Here is a 15,604-nt window from a genome sequence, read left to right as displayed (position 1 = left end):
TTTCCATTGTATACTGCATATTTGTGTGACAGTGTATTCAATTACATAGTGGGAAATGTTGATTTTATGCACAGGAGCCTTGGGCTGCTATAACGCACAATCAATCTCAATCAAATGAAATGATCACAGAATTGATACAGGATTACGAATAACAAAACACAAGGTTAATCCCAGCACTAGTTATATCTTAACCTGTCTCATTATATGGTTAGTAAAATGTGCAGTTGGATGGTTGGCTATTTGGTCTGGAAGCTAACAAGATGGAAAATGCCAATTATGATTTGGCAAAGTATTAGGTTAACAAAGGCTGTACATTTTTATTTATACCTTTTTGAAAGAACATACTGACCGTAACGTGAGTAAATTAAGAAGGTTGCTTAGCGAATCTCCATATTTGGTGAGAAATGAACGTATTTTGACATTATAACGCTTGCAGAGTTTGAATCGGAGGTTCCGGGGCATTAGATACTGGGGGATGCTGATACTGGGGCAGGTTGCCCTAAAATAAAAACATTTGCTTAGCAACAACACAGGACAATTTACCTGTATAAACACATGCACCTTCAGGTACCAAGTTCTCATATGAGCTAAAGTTAGAGGGGTAGTGTTATACATTGTAAAGGTAAATCAATAATTAGAGTCCCATATGAAACACTTTGGTTCCTACCCTGTCACATTTATTTTTGTCTGAAAACAATCATTAGAATTGCCACTGGCACCAAGAGAACCATCTGTAGATAAATGCTGGTACTCATGGATAGGCATATGACGACTTCTAGTGGACAAACATGGTTCTGCATGTTTCTGTTATATTTTTATTTGTTTTGCAACCGTGTTGCGTCTCACGGTAGCTATTGATGAAGCAGACATCAAGATGAAGCAGCTGCTTTACAAGTGGGATGCACTGTTGAGCGCTACATCCCGAGGGGTTCGTGCTGATTGTACGGAGATTGGTTAAATGGCGTCCCTTGAGAAGGTAAGAACAAGATGTATGTCAGGAGAAGTGCAGTATTATCATAAGGAGACGTATACTTGGAATACAGAGGATGAATGGGGGGAAAAGAGAGGCGGAGGAGGTCTAAGAGAGAGAGAGAGAGAGAGAGAGAGAGAATGGAGGAAGAGGGTGAGTTTGAGTCGGTTAAAAATGGCGGGAAAGGGGATATTAGTGTGCAAAGCTGTCATCAAGGCAAAGGGTGGCTACTTTGAAGAATCTCAAATATAAAATATATATTAATTTGTTTAACACCTTTTTTTGGTTAGTACATGATTCCATATGTGTTATTTCATCGTGTTAATGTCTTCACTGTTATTCTACAATGTAAATAGTCCAAATAAAGAAAAACCCTGGAATGAGTAGGTGTGTCCAAACTTTTTACTGGAACTGCATGTTTCAGTAAAATGTGATTTTTGGCAATTATAGCAATGAATATCAACTGTACTGCAGAGATGGAATGTAAGTCGCAGAAAAGAGGTTGGGGTGGCAGCTGCAGAGAGGTGTTTGGGTGTGTGAGACTTGACGTGGGAGAGTTGCAGGGTGTGTTAAGTGGTGGTGTCCCATCCTTTCAGGTTGTTGGCCTGAAGTAGGACTTAATAGATTCAATAATGGAGTAGGGTTGTGTTTATGTTTTTTTGTGAATTAAGTGTTTGATAGTATGTTACTTTATATATTAATTTTTTTAATATATATTTTTTTAAGCAAAGTATAAGGGAATTATACTCCAGTCTAGCAGGTGGCGGTAATGCAACATTTATTGGATGCCAACCGCCGTTAAACTGAATCGAAGAAGAAGAACCGTGTTACGTCAGACTGTTTTTGTCTCTTGTTGGTAACGACACATGTGCACATCAAAAGCGATGTGACGCAGGCATATTGCAGGCCAGCTTTAAGATTAAAACTATTGAGTTTACCAACGTATTTGATTGATTTATGCATGCAAGAAGGGGATATTCTTCAAGGTATATATTTAAGGTAAAACTTCTGAAGTTACGATTGTCAGAGTTGATCAACTAAGAAAATTCCTCCACCTAGAAGCTAGCTAAGTTAGCAGTAGTTGCAGTACCTCTCACTTTTTTAGTTAACAAAGTAAACGTTCCGTTCTATAGCCCGTTATGTAATGAGGCAGACAGCTATCTAGTTTGACATCATAAATGAGCATAACAAATGACAGACATACGAGCTAATTTATAAGATATTCATAATTGTGTGTTCAAATAATTAGCAAGCTATGCGTTTAGTTAATATATTCCTTTTTCTTTTGCAGTTTTACAAGTGGACCACAGAAGAGAGAGGCCCAACAGGATGGCCAGTGTAAGTCAACACACACACACACTTAACATGTTTTTTTGTCGTGTGTGTGACTTGATGGGGACGTCCATTCTCTGTTCTCCAGGTGCTCTGTAGTAGAGCCAGGCTGGTGACATACCTGCCAGGGCTTCACGTACTTGTCCGGCGGATCGCTGGACCCAACCAGAGAACATTCTCTGGTGCTGGATCCTCTGGCTCTGATGAGCCTCGATTAGCCATCACACCCCCTGACCTTGGTAAGCACAGACCTCTAATCACAATGATGCTTGCATGAACGTAAACATCATAAACCAACTGTCTGTTATTCAGAAGGAAAGTTAATCAGTTCAATATTTGGGTCAACTTCTTGAAAAACATGTATTTTCAGTTCCCAGTGTTTTAGAAAGTGTTAAATTATGTCTCGTTGGTATTTGTTTACATCAGGTCACAGGACAGTGTGGCCTGATGAGAACATGGGTCCGTTCGGGCCTCAAGACCAGCGCTTCCAGCTGCCAGGTAACGCAGGCTTCGACAGCCACCTGGAGGGCACAGCAGAACAGAAGATTAAAGGACCAGTCCACCAGACAGTCCCCGATGTGCTGTCCAGCAGCGAGAGGTATGAGTTCCTCCTGGCTCATGTTGTCGGAGAGTTCCAAGTAAGTAAGGTTTGGAATGACAATTGACACACATTTCGTCTAGGGCTTTGACGATGCCATTTTCCATGGCAAAAATGAAAACAAGAAGCAGACAAAAATCTTTGTTCCTATTAAAAACCTGCTGTATGTAAACTATTGTGTGCTATAGTTTGGAAAATAAGTAAATTAGACTCTGGATGACAACATAATGATGTTTGTTTCCAACATCAGGGCTGTTATTCTGAAGAATTTAAATCCACTTCGTGTTTTGTTTCCTTGCCCAAACATGAACATGTATCCAATACTGGTATTGTCCTGGCCCTAGTTTGTTCTGGTGTGTGGAAGTAGGCCTAATGGTGATCTCCAGCGATTAAAAAAATAAATAAAAATGCCTATGCCCGTTTTTTAAATGTTTTTTTTTATGTATAATAAATTACTGTGTGTTTATTTAATGAAAATAAAATATTTTATAATTAATTTCCCTCAACCTATTTTGTCCCTTGAAATGCTCAGCCTGATCGTGTGGGCGTTAGGACTGGGTGTAATATCGAATTAATTCCAACCTATGTTTTTGCGCAATATTCCATACGCCTGTATCGCAGAATAAAGTGTTTTTGTATTTTTCGTTTTTATGAACTTTGATGTCTGCTTGTTCTCGTATTGTTTTTTTTGTCTAGTCTAGTTCACTCCTTCTGTGCTGTGTGCACCTTCCCATTTACACCAGAGATTTCTATATAATAAACTAGATGCTCATGTCTCCGCCCTCACAATGGGAGTCATTGTCCCAGAGGCGGGAAGGCAGACGACCAAGCTTAGGTTCAAAATAAGCGCAAGTGAAACTTCTCGCCTCTTTCTCCCATGCCCCTCCCCTTACCACTCACAACAACAAAGATGAGCGGTCACTTCATCCTCGCTATTTGCATTTGAGGTTTGGTCCAACAGAATCTGTCATATAGACACCGAAACACACATACATTAGTTTAGTGTAATAGAGGAGATATAGAGGAACCTGTAATAGAGGTTTCAACTCCTCAAATTTAAAACAGATGTACCAATTAACATTCATTCTGGAAAAAAGGAATGCTCAGTTTGTTGTGTGCATTACGATACCACGTATCCATTACGATACCATTACGATACCACGTATCCATTACGATACCATTACGATACCACGTATCCATTACGATACCATTACGATACCACGTATCCATTACGATACCATTACCATACCACGTATCCATTACGATACCACATATCCATTACGATACCACGTATCCATTACGATACCATTACGATACCACGTATCCATTACGATACCATTACGATACCACGTATCCATTACGATACCATTACGATACCACGTATCCATTACGATACCATTACGATACCACGTATCCATTACGATACCATTACGATACCACGTATCCATTACGATACCACGTATCCATTACGATACCACGTATCCATTACGATACCACGTATCCATTACGATACCATTACGATACCACGTATCCATTACGATACCATTACGATACCATGTATCCATTACGATACCACGTATCCATTACGATACCACGTATCGCTAGCAGCATTTTAGTCAAAGATTTCTCTACTAGCTATTTAGTCTGTGTTTTATATAAAAGTGCAATAAGCATAAACCAATTATGTAAGGAGTTGGCAACTCATTCTGAGAAACAAGGTAGGCCACTTGATTCCAAAATCTGAGCAAAGTGGACAGGCTAGCATGCTGTTCAAACAGCTGGGAGACAGACAGAAGGCTGTGTTCATTAACAATCGTTAGCTGAATTCAGAGCTTGTGAAATTATACCTACGTCTAAGTTGACTAAATATTAGCTGGCTACTCACTAGCACGTGGGCTTGTGCTTGAGAGATTGTTTGTGAGACCAATGTTAATTTTCTATAATGCCTGCTACATTTTTAGTGAATGTGCATTGTGCATGGTTCTGGTAAAAAATAAATAACAAAAGAGGCTTTTTATAGATGGACCTGAAAGCCAGATCAGTGATTATTGTAACAACACAAAAGCTGGTACAACTAATTATGCAGTGTATTTGACCTTTAATTCTACAACAAAGCTTATTTAGAGAGATTTTTTTTATTTATCTAGATATTGTGAATCTCCCCCAAGTTAGAAAATAATTTAGATATTAGTTTAAGGCCATATCGCCCAGCCCTAGTGGGCGTTAGGTAATACATTTGAAGATATTTACTGAGACAGCTCTGATTATCTGATAGGATTGTCTAGAGCCCACCCCTTACCCAGATGAACAGTCATTGGTCTATTATAATCAGATCAGATTGATGTCATGATCTGGGAAACAAACTCCCTCCCATCTACTGAACAGGCTGAAATTCCAGCCATTTCTTTTCAAACGGCTCTTACACTAAAAGGACATTATCGTAATTTTCACAATTTCAGAGTGTTATTTTGACCTCCATAGTGTGGAAATATCATAAAAGGGAAAAATCAAATTTTTAACTGCACTGCCCATTTTAAATGAATATGTTTCCTTCAACTCTGTGCATGTAAAGTCATTGTATACCTATTTTGTTCGCATTGATAAGAGAGATAATGAAGCATGTGTATATTATCCAGTAACATTTTTCAGGGATGTTTTGATTTTCTGAGCAACATCCCCTGATTGTTTTGTTTTGTTCTTAGGGGAAAGAGGCCACTCCCCCAGAACAAAAGGTCAACAGAACAGAACAGTACTTTGAGAACTCCAATGTGGAGTGTGCCATACAGCCCTGCCCTGAGCTGCTGAAGAAAGGTACATTTATGGTTCTGTTTTCCTTAGACCAATCAGATATAGGCCTACTATTTGATCAGTCTTGTAGAAGCACACACTCCGAAGATGCTACACACATTTTCTGGCACATATTTTCCAACTTGTTGTTATACCGTCTCTAGTTTGTGTAAACTGTATTTAATCTTTAAATGGGGAATGGGTAGGGAAAAGAGGTGAAAGCGGTTACTTCTACATGTTGTTGTGAAATTGATATTCTACATGTGTCCAGTAGAGGGGGCTCGAACACTGAAGGAATGTCGATCACGCTTGTTCTGAAGGAAGTTTTGATCATGCTTGTTCTCCCCATGTGTTTACAGAGTTTGCGTCAATGTTCCCTGAGGCCCCTAACAACATCATGACGGTTGTCACAGTGACCCAGAAGACGCAGAATGACATGACAGCGTGGTGTGAGGCAGTGGACAAAGAGAGGGAGTTGATGCTAGATGAAGTGAGTTTGGGTCTCAATCCACACTGGGTAGTTGTACCCAGAGCTATATATTTATTTATTTATTTATTTATTTATTTATTTATTTATTTATTATAGTCCCTGTGCATTTGGAAAGTATTCAGACCCCTTCCCTTTTTTCCACATTTTATTAGGTTACAGCCTTGTTCTAAAATGGATAAGATAAATGTTTTCTCATCAATCTACACACAATACCACATAATGACAAAGCGAAAACAGAAATACCTTATTTACATAAGTATTCAGACTCTTTGCTATGAGACTCAAAATTGAGCTGCATCCTGTTTCCATTAATCATCCTTGATCTACAACTTGATTGGAGTCCACCTGTGGTAAATTCAATTGATTGGACATAATTTGGAAAGGCACACACCTGTCGATATAAGGTCCCACAGTTGACAGTGCATGTCCGAGAAAAAACCAAGCCATGAGGTCGAAGGAATTGTCCGTAGAGCTCCGAGACAGGATTGTGTCGAGGCACAGATCTGGGGAAGGGTACCAAAAAAATGTCTGCAGCATTGAAGGTCCCCAAGAACACAGTGGCCTCTATCCTTCTTAAATGGAAGACGTTTGGAACCACCAAGACTCTTCCTAGAGCTGGCTGCCCGGCCAAACTGATCAATCGAGGGAGAAGGGCCTTGGTCAAGGAGGTGACCAAGAACCCGATGGTCACTCTGACAGAGCTCCAGAGTTCCTCTGTGGAGATGGGAGAACCTTCCAGAAGGTCAACCATCTCTGCAGCAAGAAGACTCAATGCTGTAATCGCTGCCAAAGGTACTTTAACAAAGTACAGAGTAAAGGGTCTGAATAGTTATGTAAATGTTATATTTCTGTTGTTTTTTTTACCTGTTTTTGCCTTGTCATTATGGAGTATTGTGTGTAGATTAATGAGGGGGAAAACAACTGAATCCATTTTAGAATAACGCTGTAACGTAACAAAATTTGGAAAAAGTCAAGGGGTCTGAATACTTAACGTGTGCGTGCGTGCGCGAATATAACCAAAAACATTGTATATATACCTCCTCCGTCTCCTGTAATTTGAAAAAACTCATTTGAATTGTATAATATCCCAACAATTCTAAACTTTAACTGTTCACTCTTAATCTCTATCCAACAATGTCACCAAGCAACACATAGAACCCCCATAATGCTCTGTGGGACAATCCCAATACAACACACTAGGTTCATTCTATGATTGGATGGACTACATTTCAGTTCATTCTGCAAAACCTTTGATTGGTTGGAGGTCGTACTCCAGAAGTGGTCATAACATGTATGTCTATGGAAGGGGGTGAGGCCTACCACCCTCTTAGGTTTTATATTAAGTCAATGTCGCCAGAGGAGGACAGAAGCTAGCTGTCCTTCGGTTACACCATGGTGCTAGCCCAGACAGTGCTGTTGAAGTTACTGTAGACCTTCGTTGCTAAACAGGGTATTTTAATCAATTATTTGGTGACATATGAATATATTTAGTATAGTTTGATCTAAAAAGGATAACTTTAAAAAAAAGTTTCACTATTTTTATGACATTTCACTGGGGAGGATGGTCCTCCACTTCCTCCACTGATATGTACAGTACCAGTCAAAAGTTTAGACACACATACTCATTCAAGGGTTTTTATTTATTTGTACTATTTTCTACATTGTAGAATAATAGTCAAGACATCAAAACTATGAAATTACAGATATGGAATCATGTAGTAACCAAAAAAGTGTTAAACAAATCAAAATATATTTTAGATTCTTCAAAGTAGCCACCCTTTGCCTTGATGACAGCTTTGCATACTCTTGGCATTCTCTTAACCCGCTTCACCTGGAATGCTTTTCCAGGGGTTCCCACATATGCTGAGCACTTGTTGGCTGCTTTTCCTTCACTCTGTGGTCCAACTCATCCCAAACCATCTCAATTGGGTTGAGGTTGGGTGATTGTGGAGGCCAGGTCATCTGATGTAGCACTTCATCACTCTCCTTGGTCAAATAGCCAAAAGTTGTCAACTTTAATTGTCTCCCCCCGACTAAGACTGCACTGGTAATACTCTTGTTTATGATAATGGGATTGTGCATTACTTATTTCTGATCCCAGCAGTAGTCTGAGTGTGTGTGAGAGGGTAGAGTGTAGGACCCAACCCAACCAAGCTGCACTGCTTCTTGACACTGCTTCCAACCCGGAAGCCAGCCGCACCAATGTGTTGGAGGAAACACCGTACACCCGGCGACCTGGTCAGCGTGCACTGCGCCCGGCCCGCCACAGGAGTTGCTAGTGCGCGACGAGACAAGGATATCCCTGCCGGCCAAACCCTCCCTAACCCGGACGATGCTGGGCCAATTGTGCGCCACCACATGGGCCTCCCGGTCGCGACCGGATGCGTGTATCTGATATGTGATACGATTACCCAAAGCAATCTGTTTGAAGAGATGGTCTCTACCTTGGTATCTGTAAGAAATAAATACTTATAGCTGGCCATGCAGGTACCTCACACATTTGTAGTTAACAACATAGACTACCTTTCAAAAGTTTTGGGTCACTTAGAAATGGCCTTGTTTTTGAAAGAAAGCATCCTGGAGTCGCCTCTTCACTGTTGATGTTGAGACTGGTGTTTTGAGGTTACTGTTTAATGAAGCTGCCAGTTGAGGACTTATGAGGCGTCTGTTTCTCAAACTAGACAATCTAATGTACTTGTCCTCTTGCTCAGTTGTGCACCGGGGCCTCCCACTCCACTTTCTATTAGAGCCAGTTTACACTGTTCTGTGAAGGGAGTAGTACACAGCATTGTACGAGATCTTCAGTTTCTTGGCAATTTCTCGCATGGAATAGCCTTCATTTCTCAGAAATAGAATAGACTGACGAGTTTCAGAAGAAAGTTATTTGTTTCTGGCCATTTTGTGCCTGTAATCGAACCCACAAATGCTGATGCTCCAGATACTCAACTAGTCTAAAGAAGGCCAGTTTTATTGTTTCTTTAATCAGAACAACAGTTTTCAGCTGTTTGATATCAATATGATGTTATTTTAATGGAGAAAAAAATTGTTTTTCTTTCAAAAACAAGGACATTTCTAAGTGACCCCAAACTTTTGAACGGTAGTGTACATTCAGAATGTTTGACACTTTCTCACACGTTTGTAACAAACATGAAAATAAAATCAATTGTCTTAAGATAAGTTTTGCAGTGTTCTCTTGTTGCAGTTTGTTGCTGGTGCCAAAGACATCTGTTATGCCCTGAGGACAGAAGGCTTCTGGGCTGACTTCATCGACCCATCGTCAGGCATGGCGGTAAGACAACTCATAGCTGCTCAAGGATTAGCACTATGCTACAGAAATAGCTGTCTCATAACAGTACATACAGTTGTGACACAGTTATGGCAATTGTGTGGTCTTCTTGCCAATTGAAATTGATTATAATTGTTAAACTAAAGTCTTTCAAACATAAACAAGCAGTATTCAGATCTTTTCCCTTAATGTCTTCTGTCTCTCTTCCAGTTCTTTGGGTCGTACACCAACAACACACTGTTTGAGACCGACGAGCGGTACTGTAACCTGGGCTTCAGCATCGAGGACCTGGGCTGCTGCAAAGTCATCCGCCACACCTTGTGGGGAACACATGTTTTTGTGGGGACAGTTTTCACCAACGCACCTCCCGATAGCCATATCATGAAGAAGCTGCAAGGGAACTTAACCTGAATGATGGGAGAGTGTCTGGTATGTGGTTGCTATTATACCTTTATGTGTCATGGCTCTACACAGGCCTCAACTACTGTTTGGAGAGCTGTTTGTTGTTCACATTTCTATAGAAACCCTCAAAATAGTACTATGGTGAAATACCCATGGTCCCTGAGGGCTTTACCATTAGAGTATATGTATTTTTTAGTGTCTATGTGCCAGACAGTGTTTTTTTCCCCTTCAGTGTATTGTGGTTGAAGGCCTGATTTTGAAAAGGGTCTCTCTTGCAAAATAGATTTTTATCTCAGAGACTTAACTGTAGAAATAAAGGTTATATTGAATGTGAAATAGAAATTGGTTAAAGGTGGATTGACTCTGTCCAGTTAGTTGAGTTTCACAGTAGAATAAGTCATGTAGTTAGATATAAAGACAACATGGGGGACCTGCCGCTACACATGACTTGGGTTGATCACCCGCCATTTTTATCAGAAGATAAGGGTTTACATGAGATGAATCTCAAGAGCTCTTATTTGATCCTGTTACCTTTAGAATAGAGACCTCATGTCTTGTTCACAGGTCCTGAGATCCAGTTCACCCTCAAATCCTTGAATATTGTGCTCGTGACAGTAATCAATGCACTTGGGTCTAAAAGAGACAGGTATTGTCTCTCTCTACAAAATGAACTGTTTTAGAAATGGGTCTGTGATTCTTGTGGCTGCTTTAATCCAGAAGTCCACATGTGAAATGCAATAAACCAAATAATCTTGTCACTGTGGTCAGTTCTTTCAGGATGAAGGGAAAGAGGTTATTGTTGATTAACTAACCTTCATAGTACTAATACATTGATATATACACTGCTCAAAAAAATAAAGGGAACACTTAAACAACACAATGTAACTCCAAGTCAATTACACTTCTGTGAAATCAAATTGTCCACTTAGGAAGCAACACTGATTGACAATAAATTTCACATGCTGTTGTGCAAATGGAATAGACAAAAGGTGGAAATTATAGGTAATTAGCAAGACTCCCCCAATAAAGGAGTGGTTCTGCAGGTGGTGACCACAGACCACTTCTCTGTTCCTATGCTTCCTGGCTGATGTTTTGGTCACTTTTGAATGCTGGCGGTGCTTTCACTCTAGTGGTAGCATGAGACGGAGTCTACAACCCACACAAGTGGCTCAGGTAGTGCAGCTCATCCAGGATGGCACATCAATGCGAGCTGTGGCAAGAAGGTTTGCTGTGTCTGTCAGCGTAGTGTCCAGAGCATGGAGGCGCTACCAGGAGACAGGCCAGTACATCAGGAGACGTGGAGGAGGCCGTAGGAGGGCAACAACCCAGCAGCAGGACCGCTACCTCCGCCTTTGTGCAAGGAGGAGCACTGCCAGAGCCCTGCAAAATGACCTCCAGCAGGCCACAAATGTGCATGTGTCTGCTCAAACGGTCAGAAACAGACTCCATGAGGGTGGTATGAGGGCCCGACGTCCACAGGTGGGGGTTGTGCTTACAGCCCAACACCGTGCAGGACGTTTGGCATTTGCCAGAGAACACCAAGATTGGCAAATTCGCCACTGGCGCCCTGTGCTCTTCACAGATGAAAGCAGGTTCACACTGAGCACATGTGACAGACGTGACAGAGTCTGGAGACGCCGTGGAGAACGTTCTGCTGCCTGCAACATCCTCCAGCATGACCGGTTTGGCGGTGGGTCAGTCATGGTGTGGGGTGGCATTTCTTTGTGGGGCCGCACAGCCCTCCATGTGCTCGCCAGAGGTAGCCTGACTGCCATTAGGTACCGAGATGAGATCCTCAGACCCCTTGTGAGACCATATGCTGACACATGCACATTTGTGGCCTGCTGGAGGTCATTTTGCAGGGCTCTGGCAGTGCTCCTCCTTGCACAAAGGCGGCTGTAGCGATCCTGCTGCTGGGTTGTTGCCCTCCTACGGCCTCCTCCACGTCTCCTGATGTACTGGCCTGTCTCCTGGTAGAGCCTCCATGCTCTGAACACTACGCTGACAGACACAGCAAACCTTCTTGCCACAGCTCGCATTGATGTGCCATCCTGGATGAGCTGCACTACCTGAGCCACTTGTGTGGGTTGTAGACTCCGTCTCATGCTACCACTAGAGTGAAAGCACCGCCAGCATTCAAAAGTGACCAAAACATCACCCAGGAAGCATAGGAACTGAGAAGTGGTCTGTGGTCACCACCTGCAGAACCACTCCTTTATTGGGGGTGTCTTGCTAATTGCCTATAATTTCCACCTTTTGTCTATTCCATTTGCACAACAGCATGTGAAATTTATTGTCAATCAGTGTTGCTTCCTAAGTGGACAGTTTGATTTCACAGAAGTGTGATTGACTTGGAGTTACATTGTGTTGTTTAAGTGTTCCCTTTATTTTTTTGAGCAGTGTATATACTGAACAAAAATATAAACCAGGAATTAAGGCATCATGTCAAGATCTGCCCATCTGCGCAACACACTCAAAATATTGACAACCTCAAACATACCAACATGTTTTGACACTGGCGTCATGTAACTGCTCAAAGAACGGGGTCGAGAACGTCAGTGTGTAAAATCAAGACATGACAGATTGCCACAAAAGAAACAGTGTTGAAGATCAAAATTGTCAATACAGGAGAGAGAAATTTGTTTATATATTTTGAATACAGGAATTATACTGGACGATTTAGCTAACTGTAGCTAGCTAGCTAACAAACTATGCTAAATCGTCCAGTATAATTCCTGTATAATTCCAGATAGCTACAGCTAACTGTAGCTAGCTAGATAGTAAACGTTAGCTGGCATGTTTGTTGGGCCTACCAACTAGTCTATCTAGCTAGCTAGATACCATCTACAGAATAGACTTTCCATAAAATCTGTAGAGTTTTTATGGATTAGCTAGCACGCTAGCCATCTAGTTTTCTAACCTTGACTAGCTAGCTAGCTATGGCCGCTAGCTATGGTCGCTTCTTGCTAACTAGCTAGCTATTTAACGTTAGCTGGGCTCGATTGTCTTATCTTCCCTGAACCTTGTTCTCACGGTATCAATTACCCAAGGGTATTATTTGAGACACACCCAGCATGCTAACGTTAGCTAGCCAGCTAGCTAGCTACTTGTGTCAACACACTATGAGTAACATTAGTTCCTTTTCAATGTAGACATGTCCCCCCCACATTCTGAAATTGCATTTTTGTCACACCAGTTTTATCATTGGAATGTGATACAAAATGAGGCAACGGTGTGCTTTATGACCATGCGGGGCCCCGAGCATTCGGGTTGGCTGTTTGGAGTATTTATCTGACTGGATTTTATTTTTTTAAGTGATCCCCCCACTTCTAAAACCAAAGTTGTGCCCCTGGAATGATGATGATGATGACTAGGGGTAATGTAGAGCGTCAATGCAAAATGTTCCTACATTCTTCTTCTCTACCTTTGATTCCCACAAGGTCTCAGAGTCCAGGATGGGAAAATGCTTACAAGAAAGAAACAGACAAGGACAGAGACAGAGTTGGCAATTTCCATTGTTACTTGTTAACTAATTAATCTGGGCTCCCGAGTGGTGCAGCGGTCTAAAGCACTGCATCTCAGTGCAAGAGGCGTCACTACAGACAGCCTGGAGTAATAAGTAATTATATAGATAATGCTCACAGGTAACTATAAAGTTACACTTCACTCTAAATAGCTACATCCTGGGTAACAACTAGCGACAACCTTGTATATATGCAGATATTACAAATATGGACTGTGTTTATTTCCTCACTTGGATGGTGCTTCCAGAAGCTGACAATTTAGATTGTCAGAATGGGGAACATACTTTGTAGGTACACATTAATTACAAGTAAGTACCCCTTAAAATACACTTCATTTTAAACTAGCTAAATCCTGTGTAACACCTAGTAATTATATTGTACTTATGCAGATATTGCATGTACTTGGTGGTGTACTAGTGTGTTTATCCTCCCATTTGGATGGCAAGGAGGATCAGGTTGTCATTGTAACGGATTTCCTCTTCGTCTGAGGAGGAGTAGCAAGGATCGGACCAATGTGCAGCGTGGTAAGTGTCCATAATGAGATATTTAATAACTCAAAGGAACACTGTAAAAAATAACAAAAGTACAAACAAACAACCGAAACAGTCACTAACACAGGAAACAACCACCCACAAAACACAATAGAAAACAGGCTACCTAAATATGGCTCCCAATCAGAGACAACGACTGACACCTGCCTCTGATTGAGAACCATACTAGGCCAAACACACAGAAATATAACAACAGAACAAAACATAGAAAAACAACATAGAATGCCCACCCCAACTCACGCCCTGACCAACTAAAATAAAGACATAAAAAAGGAACTAAGGTCAGAACGTGACAGTCATAATGGGTAACATTAATTATCAGCAATTTATTATTATAATCTGAAATGCCACCCGTATGGTAGACCCCAGTCAGTGAGGTTTAATCTATATCTGATCTGTTTTTGTTAACTCAACCGAGTTAACCCAGATGGTACACTTTTTGGGGGAAAGTGCTAGCAACAACATTGAGTGGAGATTTTGTAGCGTTTGCATTCACAGGTAGGTATTTGGAGCCTATTGAGCCTCCAACTTTTGTAGTCTCGGACACCCAGCGCATTTGTCCACAAGAGACTACAACCTTGTGACAGTTATTACTGAATCGGATGCAGCTGAGAAGAAATTAAACACTAAATTGGTGAATTTAGTGGAAACATGTATTTGTTATGGATCCCCATTACTCTTCCTGGGGTCCAGCAAAATTAAGGCAGTAACAAGCATTTGTTGCATGGTAACAAGCATTTGTTGTAACACCTATGTAATCACAGACTGCAAATATCACCAGTTACATGTTGTGATGAGTTCTAGCTTCTGTTGCTAGGGCTGTTGCTTGGCTCTATTTTACCTCGTAGCAGTTGTGAAGGAAAGAGGATGCGGGCAGTTTTAGTTCTATTTCCCCGCAGAAGTGCTGTAATGATCTCCAAAATTCGAATCATTAGATAATCATACCGTTGATATAGCAACAGATGCTAATAGTTTATCGAATCCCATTGTGACGCAGTGGGGGACACTATTTGGACGGAGGACATTATTTGGCATGACAGACCCCTTCATTTTAGTGTTACCGAACATTCTGAACACTGCAGAAATGTTCTGGAAATGATTTCCACTTTTACGTTTACATGTTAGTCATTTAGCAGACACTCTTATCCAGAGCAACTTACAGTTAGTGCATTCATCTTAAGATAGCTAGGTGGGACAACAGTATATCACAGGCATAGTAAGTACACTCTTCCTCAATAACGTAGTTGTCAGAAGAATAACGTAGCTGTCAGAAGAATAACGTAGCTAGGTGAGGAGGAGGATTATTTAAGATACTGTTTGAAAAGGTAGGGTTTCAGATGTTTTTGGAAGGTGGGCAGGGACTCTGCTGTCCTAGCTTCAGGGGGAAGCTGGTTCCATCATTGGGGTGCCAGGACCATCTACCATCTATTGTTGCCTATGCCGCTTGGCCATCGCTCATCCATATATTTATATGTTCTTGTTCTCATTCACACCTTTAGATTTGTGTGTATTACAAGAGGAATACCTATGTGAGAATGCTGTTCATCGACTACAGCTCAGCATTTAACACCATAGTACCCTCCAAACTCGTCATCAAGCTCGAGACCCTGGGTCTCGACTCCGCCCTGTGCAACTGGGTACTGGACTTCCTAACAGGCCGCTTC

General features: G+C 41.3%; 1 protein-coding gene across 2 annotated transcripts; it reads left to right on the top strand.

Moving 5' to 3' along the window:
- Positions 1-1,823: 1,823 nt before the first annotated feature.
- On the top strand, positions 1,824-10,623 carry LOC120064148 (cobalamin trafficking protein CblD-like). Of its 2 annotated transcripts, none has more exons than XM_039014520.1 (8): positions 1,824-1,956; positions 2,262-2,308; positions 2,391-2,541; positions 2,729-2,940; positions 5,603-5,711; positions 6,047-6,177; positions 9,380-9,466; positions 9,674-10,623. In XM_039014520.1, the coding sequence occupies exons 1-8, from the start codon at positions 1,932-1,934 to the stop codon at positions 9,872-9,874; spliced, it is 963 nt and encodes a 320-aa protein (XP_038870448.1). In that variant the 5' UTR covers positions 1,824-1,931; the 3' UTR covers positions 9,875-10,623. The 2 variants fall into 2 exon arrangements, with proteins under 2 accessions (XP_038870448.1, XP_038870449.1); XM_039014521.1 differs by having other exon boundaries at positions 1,824-1,969.
- The last annotated feature ends 4,981 nt before the right edge of the window (positions 10,624-15,604 follow it).

This window comes from Salvelinus namaycush, chromosome 19, assembly GCF_016432855.1.
Source record: "Salvelinus namaycush isolate Seneca chromosome 19, SaNama_1.0, whole genome shotgun sequence".
Taxonomy (NCBI): domain Eukaryota; kingdom Metazoa; phylum Chordata; class Actinopteri; order Salmoniformes; family Salmonidae; genus Salvelinus; species Salvelinus namaycush.
This window is presented reverse-complemented; position numbering and strand designations above follow the sequence as displayed.

Coding starts and splice junctions, on each gene's coding strand:
- LOC120064148 (XM_039014520.1), top strand. CDS start 1,932: ATGCAAGAAGGGGATATTCTTCAAG. Junction 2,941..5,602: donor ATGTTGTCGGAGAGTTCCAA/GTAAGTAAGGTT, acceptor TTTTGTTCTTAG/GGGAAAGAGGCCACTCCCCC. Junction 5,712..6,046: donor CCCTGAGCTGCTGAAGAAAG/GTACATTTATGG, acceptor ATGTGTTTACAG/AGTTTGCGTCAATGTTCCCT.